Source organism: Toxotes jaculatrix, chromosome 15 (genome assembly GCF_017976425.1).
Source record: "Toxotes jaculatrix isolate fToxJac2 chromosome 15, fToxJac2.pri, whole genome shotgun sequence".
In the NCBI taxonomy this organism is placed as follows: Eukaryota; Metazoa; Chordata; class Actinopteri; family Toxotidae; genus Toxotes; species Toxotes jaculatrix.
Window position 1 is genome coordinate 9,872,396 of NC_054408.1, and position 14,875 is coordinate 9,887,270.

The following is a 14,875-nucleotide window of genomic DNA, read 5'->3' on the forward strand; positions in this document are numbered from 1 at the left end:
AGATCCTGTCACTCAGGAAAATGTTCACCAGACTGCCGGAGTTTTCATGGAAGGAGGGAGGCGTGTGTGTCGCGGAAGGGGTGTGTGTGTGTGTGTGTGAGCGCTCTCTCTCTCTCTCTCTCTCTCTCTCTCTCTCTCTCTCTCTCTCTCTCTCTCTCTGTCTGTGTGTGTGCCGTGATCCATGCAGTAGGTACATCGTGTTGCAGGGGCCCCCAGGGGACAGGGTGGCATATGGGACAGGGCGGCACACTCTGTGTCCACAGTGCAGTGCAAATAAATATACCGAATAACAGCACTTGTTTTAATGGAAAGAGAAACACACATCATCTCTCTTTTTTTTTTTCAAAGGCAAATCTCCACAGGGATGGCACAGAGACGGGCAAAATAGCTGTGCAGGGTGATAAATCACATCAAAAGACAAAATAGGTTTCTCTCTAAGTGCAGTAGAGCCAGCAGAGATATTTCTGCATTTGTTCCGCCAGCCATAAGAAGCATGAAGGTGTTATTAAGATGTCATGGAGATTTACAGCGTGAGCCTACACACAGGGTCATTCCTGATGAGGGAGTGTCACCACTACTGACAGCTGTATGTGTGGAAACAGATATTAAAGAAGGGGAGAATATGTGGATATTCATTCCTGCACTCATCAACCTCCCCTTATTCAGTCACACACACACACTTTTCTTTCTTCTGCCTGTGGTATAAGTTCACGATTTTCCATTTTATACCATGTTAAAATGTTGGTTTCTATCATTAAGAACTGTCTGTAGTGCATTCTTGTCTCAGTTGTTAAAAACTTTGTGTCGGCTGTAGTTTGCCTTCAGGGTTTAACTCAAAGTGATGTGGGCATCAAAATACCACGATAAACCATATTTTCAAAAACAGAAAAGTTCACAGTGTCATGACCCGAAAGTTTCAATTTCAACTTCAGCTTAACTTCATTGTGCCTGAGGGGAAAAGGGGAAGCAGTTGAAACCAGCACTGATCTTTCTATCAGGATGGGATGACTTTATTTAACACTGGGCTTCCGAATGCTCACCCAATTTTTGGCACATTTCACTATGGGTAATGATAATTAACAACATTGGAGTTAAAATCTGATACAAAACAGGAATATGCTATGCTAGCTTTGTTGGTGGTCACTTAAAAATATGTTTCCCGTTGTCTAGTAGTCAAGTAAATTTTCCATTGGACTGAGCTTAGTGAAAAGCTGCAGCAGAAAGCCAAAAATGAAAATGGAAAGTAATTTGGTGTTTGTCATTGACTTATGTTAAAGATCTCTTTTGACTAATAGGATATTATGCTAACGGGAACTCTGAGTATTACAATCATGTTATAAGACCAAAGGCCAAAATAGCCTGTAAACTCATCATTTTCACTTGTATGGTGAGATCAAATGACACCACGATAGCACCCTATTGAAGGACGCATTATCTGTTGCCAGCTCTATTACACCCAAAGCGTGGCAATCACTCTCAGGTTTCCTTCAAGATCAGGTTCAAGATAGACTGCACCAGCAGCAGGTGGAATGCACCGGCGCTCAGGTTACTGGGAGCTTGAATATTTTATCTGGATACACGGGGATGTTACTCAAAAAGCAGGAGTCAAAGAGGAGAAGCTGGCTGTGAGGGTGGACTGAATGAAACAGGACACACGCCATCCTACCAAGGTTACCAGGGATCGGCTCTGACACTAAAATGTTATAGTTACCAAAAACAGGTGTCACTAATGGTCTCCACCTTTTTCTGGACTGCCATACAGTGCACATGTATCAGCTGGAAGTCCACCAAACAAAATAAAAAACAAGCAAAGTGACACACCATTTCCTGTTGAACCATTCCTGACAGGCAGCCCCACTGTTTCCTGACACAGAGGCATCTGCAGCTGCAACTCAACATCTGACCACAGTGCCAGAGAGTCCCACCATTCTGTAGTGTCTGAGACTGTGTGGGTGGAAATGCATTGTTCTGTGTGTGAAGTATCTCCAACCACTTCGAGCCCAGAGCCTTGATGCTCCCCTGTGACATGCCCAGGTTTGCCCACTAACATACCCAGCGACAAATCCCTTGCTGGAACGCTGCAGCTCCTCCTGCAGTGTTGCCATGGACATAGATTAGCAGCACTAGATCAAAGCTCCCCAGCAGGCTTCACTCATTCTGTTTCTACTGAAGGCAGTGATTATGATAAATGTAGACACCAGCCTCCTCACTCTATTTAAAAAAAAAAAAAAAGATTTTCCAGTTTAGGTGGTGGTGGAAAGCAGCATAGCAAATGATGATGCAATAACTGCCACATAATGTAAAGGGTAATGAAAACTGCTGATATAGAAATAAGTAGTTCATATGCAATTATATATCTATGTATGTAACAACAACCAGTGATTTACTGTGGTAATAACAACAATTAATTACTAAAAATGTGACAATAAGTATTTGAATTCTTCAAACTGTCAAAAGCATAATTATGAGACAAAAAAAAATCTAGAGTTCAAAACAGCAGTTCAGCAGAGGTCTATTTGTCATCCTTTTGCAGAACCAAAAAAAAATGAACTCAAGGTCCTCTTACTAGCTTTCTCTGGAGCTTTCAGCAGTACCTTGACAAGAAAGACTTAACTTGAGCTTTTACCAGTTTGTTTGGCTGTCATGGGGTCAGATATGTTTGAAGTGAAACATCTCTGGTTTGATTCCAGGTAGTCATCCCCCTCTTTGTCCTCCCACATTTCTTGATACACTATCAGTTAAAGGGGAAAATGGCCAGAAAATAACGTTACACCCAGTATAATGCCAAAATCACAAGAAAATGAATGGAAAATGGAAGTATCATAAGTAAGTTTATTCACTCTGGCAATCAAACATGGTTACACCGCAGTCGATGATTATTCGCCCACTACTTCTTTCCTTTCCCCTCTAACCACTTCCCCTGCTGTGGGCTCCAACCAGACGTTCTCTATGTGGGATTAGCAGAGTAAAGACAAGGTTTGATTGTTGGGAGGGCGTTTGCAGTGTGTGTGCGTGTGTGTGTCCTGTCGAATGCAAAGGTTCAGTGTAAAGTGTAAAGTAAAGTTCTCATGTGTGAGGTCTGGCATGCATGTTAATGCACGCTGGTTATACTGTGAGCTGATTTAGGCTGGTATGGCTGACTGAGGGTGATAAGAGGCTTAGAGTATCAAAAAACTCTTGTGTCAAAGCACTTTGCTCTTTTTTTCCTCTGATCACCCAGGATACTGTATGTATTGTTAACAGTTAACTGTGAAGGTAAAAAGACCGTTGCTCCGATGAAATTCAGAAACCAAAATACATTTTACATGGATTTAAAACTGAGACACGACAAAGATGACAACTACACGTATGAGCAACATAAACAGAGACTCATTTACCTTGCAGAGCTGTAGATGACTAAAACAGAGAAAGCATCTTCCTTCGGTGAGACCAATCACTTTTCAAATCCTGGTTTTGAAGGCCCAAATTTCTTTGACTCAAAGGATACTCAACAGAAGCTGATTTGACTCCCGAGTGCTGGTGACAGCTACTCTCCTCATCTGCCAATCACTCTTCTTCCAGTTCATCATGGCTCCATCTCAAGTTGCACTTGTGACAGCATCCTCGTTTGAGAAAGCACGCCGTGCGTGTGTCCATGCTTATATACACACGAACCTGAAATGTAACATAATCTACAAACCCACACAATGTGCTGGAGTGTTTCCTAGGTGCCTGCTGTTGCTGGAAGGGTCCCACATGCACGTGTTTGAAAGAGAGTGAAAATGAGGGAGACACACTGCAAAAACACAGGAACCCAGCTGTGACTTGTGCTCAAAGACCATTCAAAACAAACAAAATATGTGAAGCTCAAAGCATCATTCTTGCCAGCCAAGCTGAAAGAAACAGTGAGGTGAAAAGAAACTGAATGAGGCCCTGAGACAGGAACAAAAAGTGTGAAAAGCGGCGAGAGAAGGGAAACAAAGTAGTTAGTGGCTCTTGGCAGGTGACGTTAAGGGATTAGCAGATTGTGCGAGGCAGAATACACTCACCCTGCCATCTCTTGGTTCTGGGTTAGAGAAAAGATCTGTCAGTATTCAGCCCCGAGAATGAACTCACCTTCATATGCAAATGAAACATGGACACATTCAAACTGCAAAATGCTTGGACTGGTCCACGTAAACACACACAGACAAAGGCACACACTCAGTGGTTCACTTCAAGTTTTCCAAAAGATGTTGTGCATCGTCTGTGCACCAAAAAAAAATAAATAAAATTTAAAAAAAAGTTACATTGTATCTATAAATATCTTGTCTTCAGGCAAATGGCATTAAAAACTACTAATAAAATAGTAAGACTGAATTATGATTCTTCCAGCAGTCATTCTAGACATCAACACTCACATTTGGCTTTAATCAAACCAGCATTTCTAAGATATTACAATCAGTCTTTATTCGTGTTATATATACTGTACAATCTACATACATCATCTGAATATAGTAAAAGTACATATAATTAATATATGTCAACATATTTTCTGTTTAAGTGCCATCTATTCTGCAGGTCATTTAAATATGTGTTTATCATTTGAAAAGGGATGTGTAGAAAAGCAGTGTATTACTTTATAAAAGGTTACCTTTTCTCTTTATTATGGTCAAGCTGATGAGTACATCATCTTATAAAGGACTTTATAATCCAGAATGTTAATCTTGTCACATTTCAGGGTGCATAGATCACATTTCTTTAGTCTGTTTCACTGTTAGAAGTCATCATTAGTAAGGCACTTAAATGCTTGTGTATAGATGCTACTGTAACATAGAGGAGTGTTCCTCCGTTTTCTAAACACTAAAGGTCTAATGTGAAAAAAGTTTTCCCTTCTCACTAATGGACACAAACTGTCTAGGAGGCAGTAAAACCTCCCAGCCTTCCACACAAGCTGAAAGACAAAGCAGTGATGTAACCAGGAACAGAAATGCCATCATCTCTGTTTAGAAATGAGGACGAGTTTCTGCCTCAAAAATAACTATCTCTGGCTGTAGGCTCCATTCACTCACATCCATATGTTTACACCCAGTAAAAACCGACAGGCCTGAACATAAACATGAAGGCTGCCACTGTGTTTTGCTCAATAGCTATTGTTTTTGTGCTAACACAGTGAATGGTTTTCCCTGGTCCACCCCACATCCACTTCCTGTGAGTAAGCCTGGACAGGCATTCTTCCACATACACACATAACCCTTATTCTGGGCTCATTAACATCTATGCCATCATGGCAAAAAATTTTCAAGGCTGGTGTGCAATGACCATGGTGCTGACAAAAACGGACAAACCCTGATCTTTTAAAATGGTGTGGCACAGCCTAAATACAGCACACACTGTAAATAAGGTCATCTCACACATTGTACTCATTCAATTTAGAGTACTGTATTGTAAAACTAGTGTTATTGTTTCTGTTGACACACCTGAAAAAAAAATCACAGACTTTTTTTTAAAATTTCTTAGCATAGTAGCTTTGATGCTAACTTGGTCAAAGAACTACAAATGAAAGTTTGAGGTCTGCTTCCAGAAGCTGAACAAAAACCACTTATGTTCATATCCAAACTTTCAGAAAATACAGAATAATGTGTAAAGTTACAAAAAAAAGCACCATATGTATTCTATTAAAGATAAAGAATGTTTCCCTGGAAAAGAAAAGAATCCTGCCACTTCTTCAGTGTTCACAGTTCAAACAAGAGTTTTACTGCCCTCCTATGCTCCACCATGAGACCAGCACTTTGATGGAGTCATGACAGACAGACTGTGGATTTTACACAGCTTCATGGGAAATAATTCCTTTCCTCATGTTATGTTGAGTGACATGTGAAAAGAGAGGGAACAGATTTCTCTCCCAAAAAAAAAAAATCCATAGAGTTATGATGTTTTCAAGGGCAGAGTAGTAAGGGCCACTCTCTCACATTCTGTGTGTTTAAGTGGCCATATGTAAAACACTATGTATGCGTGTGTGCCATAATGTACAAGCGCATGAATTTTTGAATAGATAAGTCTGACAGCCAAGTTCGTGTCTGTATAAATGCTGAACTCAGTGATGGACTGACATGGTTGGGCTTGGCCATGTTCCTCCATGTCCTACTATCCCAGAAGCACCCTCTGCAGGCGGTCGGCGGGAACGCTGCTCTCGTCTTCCGACTCTGCATCGCTCTGAGGGTTGGAGCTGCAGGGAGAGGTGCACTCTGGAGAGCACAGGTAATGCATGAGGGGCAGCCGGTACTTCCCACAGAAGTCCACAAATTTGATCTGGCGCACACATGAATCAAAGTAGACGCCTGGAGAAAGTCGAGAGTGGCTGGTCAGTGACTTGTATTGTTCTGTGTAACAGATGATTAATACATTAAATGACCATCATAAATTCAAATGTAAGTCAAACTATGGAGCCAGGCAGGAAACAGTAAAGTACAGATTCAAGAACAGGATTTGTTATCACAGTGGTTCTCAAATTGGGGAGAGGTCATAAGATAAAACTGAGTGGTCACCAGATCATTACCAGGAGAGGAAAACAGAAAAAAGTGCATTTATGATATACAAATTTATGCTTAACAAAACACACAAAAAAAACCCTCAACATAAATCTGCAATTTTCTCAACACTGTCTTACCAGCACACTTGGGGTTGGGGCACTTGCTGGCCAGGTCCAAGTACCGCAGCAAATTTGAGGGCAGGTCACAGGGAGAGTAGGGAATATTTCTGCTCTTAATCGTACGTCCTGCCAGCTCTAACAGCGAAGGAGGGTCGTAGGTCATCTCCTTCACAAAGCGCACCACCAGTGGGTTGCCTCGGAGGCTGAGCTCCTGCAGGTGCACCAGGCAGAGGATCTCCCTTGGCAGGTAAGTAAGCAAGTTGTTGTGGAGACTTAAGGATCGCAGCGAGTGGAGCCTGGAATGAGACCGAGAGGCACTTTGGCACTTTCTATCTGCAAAATATGACTAAAGGAATGTGCAAGGGCAATACCCTGTGAAATTCTAGCTTTTACATCATCTCTGAGGATGTCATATACTGCAGGTTAGAGTGGTAGGACAGTGGTGGAGGGCTGCAGTTACCTGGTGAGTTGAGGGGGGACACTTTGGATGCGGTTGTCACATAGGACCAGGTAGCTGAGGTAGGGCAGGTTAGCCACTTCAGGAGGAATGGCTGAGATGAGGTTTCCACCCAGATACAACAGCTCCAGACTGAACAAAAGAGAAGACAGAGTAAATTCTAAATCAATGTATGTGTTAGAAAACTGCTGAATAATATTACGAAGTATAATTTAACAGCTGAGTGACCCACAGGTAAAACTTAATGCATACCACAAGGGGGAGCTAAAGGTGCATGGTTTCATGCTCAAGAGTTCATGCGGTTCTTCTTTTGTTTCGGTGGCTACCCTTACAAAACACTAAAAAGACAATACAGGGGTGGACAGGAACTCTTTTAAGTCAGGTCCAAAATGATCTGAGATCACAATCACATTTTTTTGTATTCTACATGCATTTATGCATCATCTACTCACAGGAACATGCACAAAGACAACACGTGTAATTCATTTTGAGTTAAATTAGATTATTTATGTGATGACCTGCATCAAAGTTTGGTAGACAGCAAAACTGATGTTCATGTTTGCTGTATTAAGACAACAAATGATCCTGGTAGGTTTAATGGGGGTATGGAGTACACAGGAGGGTAATAAGGGAGCGAACCAGAGGGACAGGGAGAGAGCAACGGATGGCTGGTCAGCGAAAGTAAGCTGTCAGGCCACCTGCCTGCTAGAACTGATGACACAGCGACTGCGAGACAGGAAGCCATTATGCTGTCCTTGGTGGCTGAGCACTGAGCAAGCCCCTCTGTGATGGGAAAGGAGACATTGGGGATCCGCTCAGCGCCCTCGCTGACACAATGACACAAATCAGCCACCAGAGATTAAGAGCGGCTGGTTTTGCGGTGTATCGAGGATAATATAAAACTCTGACAATTTTCAATGGTAAGCAAAATTGCAAAGGAATAAACAAAAAAAACACACAAAAAAAACAAAAAAAAAACACAACACCGGGCAGGTCAAAGTTTATTCTCTACACACATCAAGGCAGGGCCTATATTACATCAGTTAATATTGTATTGTATATGTATAGAGTATTCATCATACATGCTTTGACCTTTTTAATGTTTTTGGATTCCAAATAAGTTTATTTTCTGACTCTGACCAAGAGAAAAACTTGAAAACAATCTCTAGGAATGTATTATAATGACATGCAAATGGGCCATTATCACAGCGGATGTTATGACTTGTCATGATAGGAACAAGATGTTAATAACATTAACGATGGTTCTGTTCTACTGAGTTGGCCTATTCAGGCATGACAGTGTGACAGTGGTTCAGCCCACACAATGCCAGGACCCTGAAACTGGAGCAGGTGAATGAAGCTGACCTAATTATTTACACCTGTGCTTTTTCCAAATGTGACATGTCGAAACGTCTGCTGAGAACAAGGTGCATTGCTTTTTGGAAGATGTTTAACAGGTGACACAAAGGTTGCCTGTGTGTAGTCAAAGCATGACAATTAATTAAGTACACTAGTGCCTTGTTAATCAAGAGGACACTATGGACCCTGAAGGAACTACAGGCTTACGTAACTGATGTGTGAAACACCATGCATGCTGCAACTGTTGCCCATGTGCTTCAGCAGTTGCAGCTTTAAAGCAGCGTGGCAAAGGGAAAGGATCTTTTTAATACAACACTAACATGCATTCTTGGTATTGTGGCGCATCTGAAACAATGCAAAACAAAATTCTTAGGCATGATGAGACCAAAGTTGAGCTTTTCTGCCATAATAAATACAAATGCTATGATACTAAACACCACATAACCAGAAACAAATCAGCCCCATCATGGGCATCACGTTGTGGAAGGCATGTGAAGGTAGAGGGCCAGATGAATTCAGCAAAAATACAAAGAAACTGTTGGGGTCCTTCTGCTGCAACTGCCCGATAACTACTCCAAACACAAAGCCGAAGATACACAGCAATGGCTTAAAAACAACGTCTAAGTCCTTGAGATGTTTTGTTGTACAACATTTCAAATGAGGTCTGGCTTATTTCTATAAAGTGAAACCCCCTTATAAAAAGCAAATTTAACATCCTGCTTCAGAAATGTTACAGCATACCAGAATTAAGAATTTTCCCCAAAGTTCCTCTTTTGTTGTTCCTCGTCACTTCTATATTCAAGAGAAGTCAGCATTAAACAGCATCACATGTCACATTTATCACAAGCTGAGTGTCCTATTTGATATTTGAAAGAGGTTTCATGTCACATTGATACAAAGGAGGAATATACAGAGCTCAGCAATGCTGAGCTTATAGTTTTTCAAGCTAACCAAGGCTTTTCAGAATAAAGCCCATTATTCTTAGTCTGCTTGAAAAACATCCCTCTGGAGTGGAAAAGTTACAGTCCAGACCTCAGTCTTTCACAATTTGCAGCAGAACTTGGACACTGCTGTTGACTTAGCTGCCACGCAAGTTGATATGACCCAAGCAGTTTTTCGAGGAGGAATGGGGGAATACTGCTGTGTACAGGTGTGAAAGGCTAATACGGAATTAACCGTGAAGACCTTTGCAAATCAATTAGTTTACGTTTTATATTGGTACTTAAATGAATATTCATTTGTATATACTTTTTTGTGCAGACAGCTGACCAACTCAAAGTAGAAAATATGTTGGGTTTTGTAACACCAAGATTGATCAAGTTTATAAGGCCTGGCTACATGTGATTCTAAGTTTAGTCCCTCCTTTCAGTCTCTGCCTTACGTCACTACTGAATGGGCCACACTAATATGTTTCTGTGAGTGATCAAATGACAAGGGTTGGATGTTTGACCTTTGGTCTGGTGCTGGTCACTGTGACTTGCTACCGCTAAACTCAGGCAATGGTAAGATAGATAGTCTCAGAGCTGGCCCCCTTTCTCTGTCATTTTCTTCAAACATCAACCTAAAGTGTTAAACTGACACAGTAACTGCTGTTGTTTTGAAATTAGTGCCCTCGTTCTCAGCTCTCTAATCTGTTATGACTCGTGTTCCTGCTCCATACTTTGTATTTTCTTTACAGAAACAAAAGATTTTTCTCACCTCATGTCCCATGTGATTACAGCACTATCTCTGCCTTTATTTGCTGCAAAATTTATGTTCAATGACTTTGAATATATCTTACTATAACAATGGACTGGTTTCAAATGTACTCTATGACACTACTACATTCCTGTCATTAGTAAGTACTGTGAGTTTGTATTTCTTCAAAAACAACAAACAACTCCTGGATAGTTACTGGAACAGTTTAAGCAATTATCCTACACACACTATGAAACATGATGCTTGGAGAGAGAAATAAAAGAGGAAGTGAAGTGAATAACAGCCCCACCAAAAAAAAAAGCAGAATGGAAAAACTCACCACAATTACACGACCACTTCAAGCTACATGTTGTCTCATGGTGACTATTATGGATATTGTAAAACACTTGTATAAAAGTCTCTTGCCAGGTTGAATAGGTGGGTCAGCTTCTCTGTCTCATGTGAAACAGCAATTTAAGTGCAACTAAAGTGGGTTTACAGTACTGATAAAAAGGGATTCACAGCAGATAAAGCACACAGATAGCAACTGCAACAGATAAAAGCTGACTCACACTGGTTTGTGGCACACACAAACCTTGACGGCACCAAACATTTTAAATGTCATGATGAACTTTGCTGTTGACGTTTGGCTACAGGCCCACATGGCTGGGGAGATATCACTGAATGAGTGTATACGCTGAACAGGCATCTTGCCACTGACTTAATACAACGCCAAATTATAGCAGTTAACGTATCTGATGTAACATGGCAAATAAAACTCACAGCTTATTGTTCTGTAGATTATTTTCTCAATCATTTGATTAATCATTTCGTCAACAGTCAGAAATGTGTTAAAGATGCCCGTCACAGTACAGGGGTTGTCTTCAGATTGTTTGCTTTGATTGGCCAACAGTCGAACCCCAGAAAATATTAAATTAAATAGAGTTGCAACTAGTTTGCTGCAACTAACAATTATTTTGTGATTATTTGCTCAATTAATTGCTTTGTCTATAAAGTATAAAAAAGTGAAAAATGTATTTGTCAAAAGCAGCAAAAACTCAAATTTGAAAAGTTGGAATCTGAGAATATATGCCTTTTTTGCAGGAAAAATTAGGAAAGCAATGAATTATCGTAATAGTTGTTGAGTATTTTTTGCTCATCATGTGATTGCTGCAGCTTTAAATTATTATTGGTGGTGGTGGTGGTGGTGCTGGTTATTTTCTCTCAAATAACTGATTAATAATTTGGTTTATAAGATTTCAAGAAAATGGTTAAGTGTTCCTCACAGCTTCCCAAAGTTCAAGGTGATATCCTCAAACTACTCCAAACCAAAAGTATATTCAACTTACTATTACATAATACAGAGAAGCAACAAACATTCACAAGTGAGTAGCTGGAACTAGGAAACATTAGTTAATTATTGCTTGTATTAATGTTTTGATGATTAATCGATTATAGAAAATAGTTGGTCAACTAATAATTTCAGTTGGTCACATAACACAAGGCTTGTAACCGCGTAACCGCAGGTAACCATAGTAACAGCACATGGGTTCCATACTTCCATACTTCTTTATTTGGACTTTTTAGTCGCTGCTGCAACATGACAATTTTACTCTGAGGGACGAATATATATATACAGTCGTCCTCAAAATTATTCATACCCTTGCTAATTCTTGTGATTTTTGCATTTAGTGATGAAATTAATGCTTGTTTTCAAATTTGTGTATCAGGTATATGTGACCAACAACTGAAATAATGACAACAATACAAAATGCAAAAAAATATGTATGTCTGGGGTGTTTTATTATTGGAGTCCCAAAAAATGCCATGTTCAAAATTATTCATACCCCTGACAATATTTCAACAAAAATGTGGCAAATGTGGTAATTTTTGTCCAGTAGTTACTGCAAGATGTCACCATGGAATAAAACCTTTTATTTAAGATGGTGGGCTAAATGTTAAAGCAAAAAAAGACATCTTTCCAGAAGAGTATAAATAGGGGAAAAGTGTTCAGGTCATTCTCAATTTCTGGTCATCATGGTCAAGAAGAAAGAGCTCAGCGAGGACCTACGTCAGCGCCTTGTTCGTACCCACAGTGAAGGAAAGGGTTACAAGGCCATTTCCAAGCAGTATGATGTCCCTGTTTCAACTGTCCAGAGCATCATCAAGAAGCACAAGAAGTTCAACACTGTTAAAAACCTCAGTGGGCGTGGCCGGAAGCGCAAAGTGTCCCCCAAACTTGCGAGAAAAATCTGCCGAGAGGTCAACACAAACCCACAGACCACAACCAAGGCCCTAATTGAAATGCTTGACCAGACAGGGACAAAGGTGTCACGGTCCACCATTGAGCGAGTCTTGCACAGAGGAGGTCTCCATGGACATAAACCTCGGAAGACGCCGCTACTTGGGAAGAAACATCTGTTAGCTCGCCTGGCCTTTTGTAGACGGCATCTGAAACAAGATCCCAGCTTTTGGTCAACCATCCTGTGGTCTGATGAGACAAAGTTGGAGTTATTTGGCCATATGGATGCTCAATATGTTTGGAGGAAGAAAGGAGAAGCCTATAGGCCAAAGAACACTGTGCCCACTGTCAAGTACGGTGGTGGGAGCATAATGCTATGGGGATGTTTCTCCTCCAGTGGCACAGGGAATCTTGTCAAGGTCCAAGGTATCATGAAAAAGGAGGATTACATCAGGATACTTGATGACAATGTGAAGGAATCTGCTATGAAACTCCAGCTTGGCCACAACTGGATGTACCAGAACGACAATGATCCTAAACACACTGCCAAGATAGTGAAGAAATGGTTCAAGGACAATGATGTCAATGTCCTGGAATGGCCAAGTCAGAGTCCTGACCTCAACCCCATTGAGAACTTGTGGCACTACTTGAAGACCAGAGTGATGGCGAGGAAACCAACCAACCTGACCCAGCTTGAAGCTTTCGCCAAGGAAGAGTGGGCCAACATCCCACAGGAGACATGCAGGAAGCTTGTGGACACATACAGGAATCGTCTGGAAGCAGTCATAAAGAATAAAGGCTATGCCATTGACTATTGAATGAAGACCATGGACTAGGGTATGAATAATTTTGAACATGGCATTTTTTGGGACTCCAATGATAAAATACCCCAGAAATAAATATTTTTTTGAATTTTGTATTGTTGTCATTCTTTCAGTTGTTGGTCACATATACCTGATACACAAATTTGAAAACATGCATTAATTTCATCACTAAATGCAAAAATCACAAGAATTAGCAAGGGTATGAATAATTTTGAGGACGACTGTATGTATATATATATATATATATATATATATATATATATATATATATATATATATACCACCATTAACTGATATTAGTATGAAGTCCATACAATAATAGAACTATTATACGGACAAATAAGGAACCCACTGGGAAAATTAGCTTGGTCCGTCTCCACACAGTTCACTGCTGTGATTTATCTGTACATGTGGCTGTGGCTCAACATCGTCGATCAAGTTAAATGGCAAACTAGCTAGCTACAAGGTTAAAGCTAGGCTATGTGAGTTCTCGCTGGACACATCGTCGCTGCTTAATCTGACTTTTAACGATGGTGCTAAGTTAGATAATCATTAGAGGTCGTAATATTACCTACCTGGTTAGATTTTCTATCTCTGCGGGTATGCTTTTCAGTCTGTTTCCGCCGAGTGAAAGCGATTGCAGACGCCGCAGTTTCGTACACTGAAGAGGGATCTCCTCAAATCGGTTCCCACTGAAGTTCAGCGCCTCCAGCTGCAGAGAGCCGAACTCCTTGGGCAGCGAAAACTCGTCCAGGCGGTTGTTCTTGGCTATCAGTGTTTTCAGCCTGGCCAGCCGGGTAATGCCCTCACAGATGGTCGACAGTCCGTTGTTGCTGATGTCCAAAAACTCGAGGTTGCAGAAAACGCTGACCGACGAGGGGAGCGAGCCTAGCCGGTTGTAGTTCAGGTAAAGCTGCTTGGCTTCCCTCTTCCTCTCGTCACTGATACTGTCAGCGCTAAAAGTGCTTAAACTCAAACGTGAAAAATCAAGAACGCCGTCGCCTGCTGCCGCGGCTCCTTCGTAAATCTCCATTTTGGCTATTTTAGCGTGAATTTAAACTCTGAACAAAGTCCTTGCAGAAGTTGTGCTGTAGGCTGCACGCCCCCGTATACAGCGAGTTAGCTCCAGGACTTGTCGTCTATTTTCAGCATGGAGCACGGAAATTCTTCTTTGCACCCGCCCGTAACATTTAACCGCATCTCTGGAGAAAATCTAGGTCACTAATTCAGAACTGAAGACAAGCTATTGTAGCTACATGTAACTACACAGAATGCCGTGCAGCTTTCCCTCAATGAAGCCCTTCTTTGAGGGGGAATATTTGCTTCTGTGTTTAGGGATTGGCTAATTCTCGCGACAAACCCCGCCCACCAAAGCGTTGATTGGTTAGTTTCCCAATCCGTCATGTTGCAAAACTCTTAATTAAGGGATTTGTGACGGGTTTATTGCACAGTTTATTGGATTTTTTTTATAGTTGCACTATATCACCTTGTTATGTGTAATTGCGGTTAGTACGTTTATTTTTTTAGGTCTTGCAACAACGCGGGAATAGTGGCCGATGATCCATCATACCATCCGCCCAGCTCTGTTTGCCATTATGCAACCCCTCCCACTTCTGTTACATTATGCAATGCTCTGCTGACTTAGATGTGCATAGAATGAGAAAGAGGTACAGGATAATTGGGCTCCTCCCAGTGTATTCAGACCT

The 14,875-nt window shown here is 41.1% G+C and overlaps 1 protein-coding gene across 1 annotated transcript; it reads right to left on the bottom strand.

The window, feature by feature from the left end:
* Positions 1–4,419: 4,419 nt before the first annotated feature.
* lrrc58b (leucine rich repeat containing 58b) lies at positions 4,420–14,467 on the bottom strand. The gene is made up of 4 exons (XM_041057945.1): positions 13,745–14,467; positions 7,071–7,199; positions 6,629–6,906; positions 4,420–6,299 (listed from the first exon to the last, which is right to left on the bottom strand). The coding sequence occupies exons 1-4, from the start codon at positions 14,200–14,202 to the stop codon at positions 6,106–6,108; spliced, it is 1,059 nt and encodes a 352-aa protein (XP_040913879.1). The 5' UTR covers positions 14,203–14,467; the 3' UTR covers positions 4,420–6,105.
* Between the last annotated feature and the right edge of the window lie 408 nt (positions 14,468–14,875).